The sequence below is a fragment of the Mandrillus leucophaeus genome, unplaced genomic scaffold (assembly GCF_000951045.1).
Source record: "Mandrillus leucophaeus isolate KB7577 unplaced genomic scaffold, Mleu.le_1.0 Scaffold24, whole genome shotgun sequence".
NCBI classification, from domain to species: Eukaryota; Metazoa; Chordata; class Mammalia; order Primates; family Cercopithecidae; genus Mandrillus; species Mandrillus leucophaeus.
The window spans coordinates 1,717,683-1,722,302 of NW_012102476.1; the positions used below are offsets into that span (position 1 = coordinate 1,717,683).

Here is a 4,620-nt window from a genome sequence, read left to right on the forward strand (position 1 = left end):
GAGCCTGGGAGGTCGAGGCTGCAGTGAGCCATGATTGCACCACTGCACTCCAGCCTGGGCAACAAAGCGAGAGTCTGTCTCAAAAAATATATATATATGTAATAGATGCTCAATAAGTAAGTACTCAGTGACAACGAATAGCATCTTCTAACTAGACTGCTAATTCCTGGGCTGTTTTTCCTCCACTGGGCACCCAGCGTGCAACTGCTGAATGAATGATAATTGGGTAGCTGGATGGTAGGAGGGGGCTGATAGTGAGGGATCCATTGGCAGTGGGCAAAAGAGGGCAGTAGGTGAAGGCTAGGCCATGGAAAGGGAAAGCCCCTTTGTTTTCTTCTTCTTTTTCTTTTTTGTTGAGATGGAGTCTCGCTCTGTCGCCCAGGCTGAAGTGTAGTGACACCATCTCCGCTCACTGCAACCTCCGCCTCCCAGGTTCCAGTGATTCTCCAACCTCAGCCTCCCGAGTAGCTGGGACTACAGGCTCGCCACCACACCTGGCTAATTTTTGTATTTTTAGTAGAGACGGGGTTTCACCAGGTTGGCCAGGCTGGTCTCGAACTCCTGACCTCAAATGATCCACCTGCTTGGCCTCCCAAAGTGCTGGGATTACAAGTGTGGGCCACCGCACCGGGAAAAGGCCCTTTGTATGCAGAAGGCAGCCCTCCCTCCTCCATGGGATTTAAGACGCCTTTCCTTCCCTTCCCACACAAGGGCACTACTTCATAGGATTGGAAGAGCTCATTGAGTTTATTTAAGGAATACAAAAGGGACTGGAAGTGTCACTGGCATGTATACACACACACACACACACACGTACACACATGCACACATCCTAAGCAACATTGCTCCAGAGGTTGGCATCATCTGCTCGAGGTCTTCAGATTTCAGAGTCAGGTGTGGATCTTGGGGACTTGAAGAGATCCAGGCTATGAAGAAGAAACAGTGATGGGGAGGGGTCCAGCAGCCCTCCCCTTGCCCACCAGGCCCTAGGAGCCCTGTTCCCTCTCCCTCCCTGAGAGCCAGCAGCCACTGTCATTCGTGCCTATCTCCCTCCCTCCCCCCTTTCCCTAGGGGCAGTCCCAGCTCACCTGGCCACCTGAGGATCACCTGGCACTCCAGGTGCCCATGCGGCCGCCTCCTCCCCAGGCTGGGTCTGGCCCATCGGGATTATCCATGTTCTCGTAAGAGTCTGCATCTGGACAGGACCAGGGAGGAGAACACGGGTGGCACTGGAAGTAGGCTGGGAGGCAAAGTCAGCCCAGGGGACAGCAGGGGACAGCGGCAGAAGCACCCACCTTCCTCATGATTGGGTCCAGGCTGGCCCCGAATGGAGCGGAGCTGGGGGGCTGCATACAGGAGCCCTCTCATATCCTCATAGGACTGGGACCCTGCTTGGGCGGGGGATGGAGAATTGGAGGCTAGGGCACGGGAAGTACAGCCTATGGTAAGGAGGAAGAATGAGGGGCAGAGGAAGGTGAGGGGCATCACCTATGCCGTGCTGGGAAGGGGTGATTCGGTCAGCATCGGGTTTGGGGCCCCGGTTAGCTGTAGAGTCACGGCTAGATATGGGTTAGATTATGGCTAGAGAAGGGGTCACGAACAGAACTGGTCTGGGCATGGTGGCTCACACCTGTAATCCCGGCACTTCGGGAGGCCGAGGCGGGCAGATCATGAGAGGTAAGGAGTCTGAGACCAGTCTGGCCAACATGGTGAAACCCTGTCTCTACTGAAGATACAAAAATTAGCCAGGTGTGGTGGCAAACATCTGTAATCCCAGCTACTCAGGAGGCTGAGGCATGAGAATCGCTTGAACCTGGGAGGCAGAGGTGGCAACTGCACTACAGCCTGGGCAACAGAGCGAGACTCCAATTCAAAAAAAAAAGAGAAAAAAGAAAAAACTTGAAGGAGTCAGAGTCATGAAGAAGCTGCAGAGTGAGCTGGGGTCCAAGTTGAGGTCTGCACTGAGGGGCTGAAGTGAGGTGGAGGTCAAGTCCAGGTTGATACTGGATCAGGATCGGTGTTGATATTCATAGTTAGGGAGGGGGTAAATATTGGGGGTCAGGATGGGGGATGGGGCTTAGTATTGAGGTGAGAGGAGTCAAATCCAAGGTCAGGATTGGGTTCGGGTTTGGGGTCAAGGTCAGGTCAAAGTTGGGTCTGGTGTCAGAGCTCAGGCCAGGTCACCCAAGCTGGGTAAGGCAGTCTGGTCGAAAGTATCTCTCACCCAGGGAAGTTGCTTCCCGGCTGGGGTCCCAGGCTGACCCATGGGGGCTCAGGAAGTCTGGAAAGGGAAGAGGGAGGTTACTATTCCTCCTGCCCTCCTGGCGTCCTCCACCTCCCCCCTAGACTGTTGCCATCCTCACACACACCCATTGTCCTGGCGACCGGCTGGGTCAGCTCTTCATCCTCGTTCTCGTAAGACTCAGCTGTGGCAGAAGAGAGAGAACTCCAGGGACCCCTTCTAGGGGTGTCACAGCGCTGCAATTACACCTAAGTCTCTGAGGTCCCACAAAGGCCCCAAGTTACCGTTAGAGAAAGAGTCTTCATCCTCAGGACCCAGGGGCTCGTCCTCAGGGTTCTCGTAGCCGCTGCCATCTGGTGGAGAAGGAGGGGTGTCCATGGGAGTCCACAGGCCACCGCAGAGAGGCGGGGGACCACGGAGGAGGGCAGCCTTACCCTGGGAGAGCTGGTCCTGCCCAAAGTTGGAGTCGTTCTCATAGAACTCGGAGCCCTCCTCACTGTCGGGCTCCTCATAGCCCTCCCCTTCCTCTTCTTCTGGGCCTAGGGGTTTTGGGATGGGGATGGGGAACCGAGTTACGCCCCCTCTCCTCCAGGCCCCAGTCCACTATTTGGGCCACAGACCGCTCCAACCCCCTCCATGGGGGAACGACCCTTCCCTCCCCCAATCATTCACCCGCTCCCGGAGGGCTCCGGGACCCCACGGCTCCATCCACCTGGACGTCGCTGCTTGGATTTCCATAAGACGGGGCGGTGCCCCCCAGGCCTGCGGCCCAACGCTGGGCGCGTCCTGGCGAGAGGGGCGGGCGTTGTAAGACGGGGTCAGAAGAGATGGGGGCGGTCAAGGCTAAGGGTCCGCGCGGCGGGGCACGGGGAGAGAATGCTTTGGGCTCTGCGAATGGACTCTTAGTCTAGGCACCTGGCCTTGAACCATAGGGCGGGACCTAAATCTAGGGCCGAGGCCTTCAGTTCTGGCGCGAGGTTCTGCTTCTGATTTGGACTTCAGGCTCTGGGTCCTGAGGGCGTGGCTCTGAGCCCTGGAGGCGGGGCCTTGTTCTAGGAGTGGGGCTCATAGATGGGCGGGACTGCCCTCCCCGGTGGCGGAGTTCCGAGCTCCAGAAGGCATGGCGCACAGCGGATTGGAGGGATGAGGACAGTGTGGGTGGAGCCCTGGATCTGGGGCGGAGCTATAGGCTGGAGGGGCGGTGCCTCTTACCGAGGCCTGAGGTGGGTGTGGGGAGAGATAGCACGTTCCCATACTGGTTCTGGGGCCCGCTTCCTGGGGGAGGCGTCACTTTGAAGAACCTGGCGGGAGAAGGGGAAGTGCACGGTGAGGGCCGACTTGGAATGGAATGGCGGACCCACTCAAGATTCTGTCCAGGCCTTCAGAGGTTAAACGTGATCACTTGTGCTGGGACAGCCAATAGAGGAGTCTGAGATGATCATTTCCAAGGAGGTCTTCACAGAAGAGGTAGCTTTGGAGCTGGGCTTTGAGGTTGGGCAGTATTTGAAACAGTAGAGACGGAGCAAAGAACCCCTGGGCAGAGGAAACAGCAAGTGCAAGGCATAAAGTGAAGGTGGAGGGTGTTACCGAGGGGTGCACTGGTTGCATTACCTCCTGGTGGGGTCAGTCATTCGCTTTCTTTTCCTCCTCAGGACCAGGGCTGGTGGGAGTTAAAGGGAGTGATCAGAGGAGGCGCTGCTTGGCAAGGTGAGGATTTGTGGGGCCAGGTACTGCGGAGGTCACTTGGTTCAACAGAGAAGACAGGAGTTCAAATTGCAAGGGGGACGGGCGCGGTGGCTAGTGCCTGTAACCCCAGCACTTTGGGAGGCCGAGGTGGGCGGATCATTTGAAGTCAAGAGTTCGAGACCAGCCTGGCCAACATGGGGAACTTCGTCTTTACTAAAAATATAAAAATTAGCCGGATGTGGTTGTGGGTGCCTGTGATCCTAGCTACTAGGGAGGCTGAGGCAAGAGAATCGCTTGAACCCAGGAGGTGGAGGTTGCAGTGAGCAGAGATCATGCCATTGCACTCCAACATGGGCAACAAAGCAAAAACTCCATCTTAAAAAAAAAAAAAAAAAGTTTGAGGGAGCCAGGCGCTGTAGCTCACGCCTATATTCCCAGCACTTTAGGAAGATGAGGCCAGCGAATTGCCTAAGCTCAGGAGTTCAAGACCAGCGTGGGCAACGTGGCGAAACCCTGTCTCTGCTAAAAATATAAAAAATCGGCTGGGCGCGGTGGCACACACTTGTAGTCCCAGCTACTCAGGAGGCTGAGGCCCAAGAATCACTTGAGCCTGGGAGGCAGAGGTTACAGTGAGCTCAGATTGTGCCACTGCACTCCAGCTGGGGTGACAGAATGAGACCCTGTCTCAAAAA

General features: G+C 56.2%; 1 protein-coding gene across 2 annotated transcripts in view; it reads right to left on the minus strand.

Moving 5' to 3' along the window:
- Window positions 1–723: 723 nt before the first annotated feature.
- Window positions 724–4,620, minus strand: part of CD19 (CD19 molecule) — an 11,811-nt gene continuing 7,914 nt past the window's right edge. Inside the window, exons 6-15 of one of the 2 annotated variants that reach the window (XM_011982354.1) lie at window positions 3,854–3,902; window positions 3,455–3,543; window positions 2,915–3,028; window positions 2,677–2,781; window positions 2,527–2,595; window positions 2,370–2,426; window positions 2,225–2,281; window positions 1,296–1,388; window positions 1,089–1,195; window positions 724–926 (exon numbers count right to left, since the gene is read on the minus strand). In XM_011982354.1, coding sequence (XP_011837744.1) covers window positions 1,104–1,195; window positions 1,296–1,388; window positions 2,225–2,281; window positions 2,370–2,426; window positions 2,527–2,595; window positions 2,677–2,781; window positions 2,915–3,028; window positions 3,455–3,543; window positions 3,854–3,902 — 725 coding nt within the window. In that variant the 3' untranslated portion in view covers window positions 724–926; window positions 1,089–1,103. Of the gene's footprint in view, window positions 927–1,088; window positions 1,196–1,295; window positions 1,392–2,224; window positions 2,282–2,369; window positions 2,427–2,526; window positions 2,596–2,676; window positions 2,782–2,914; window positions 3,029–3,454; window positions 3,544–3,853; window positions 3,903–4,620 lie in introns of both variants that reach the window. The other variant, XM_011982353.1, reaches the window with a different exon arrangement.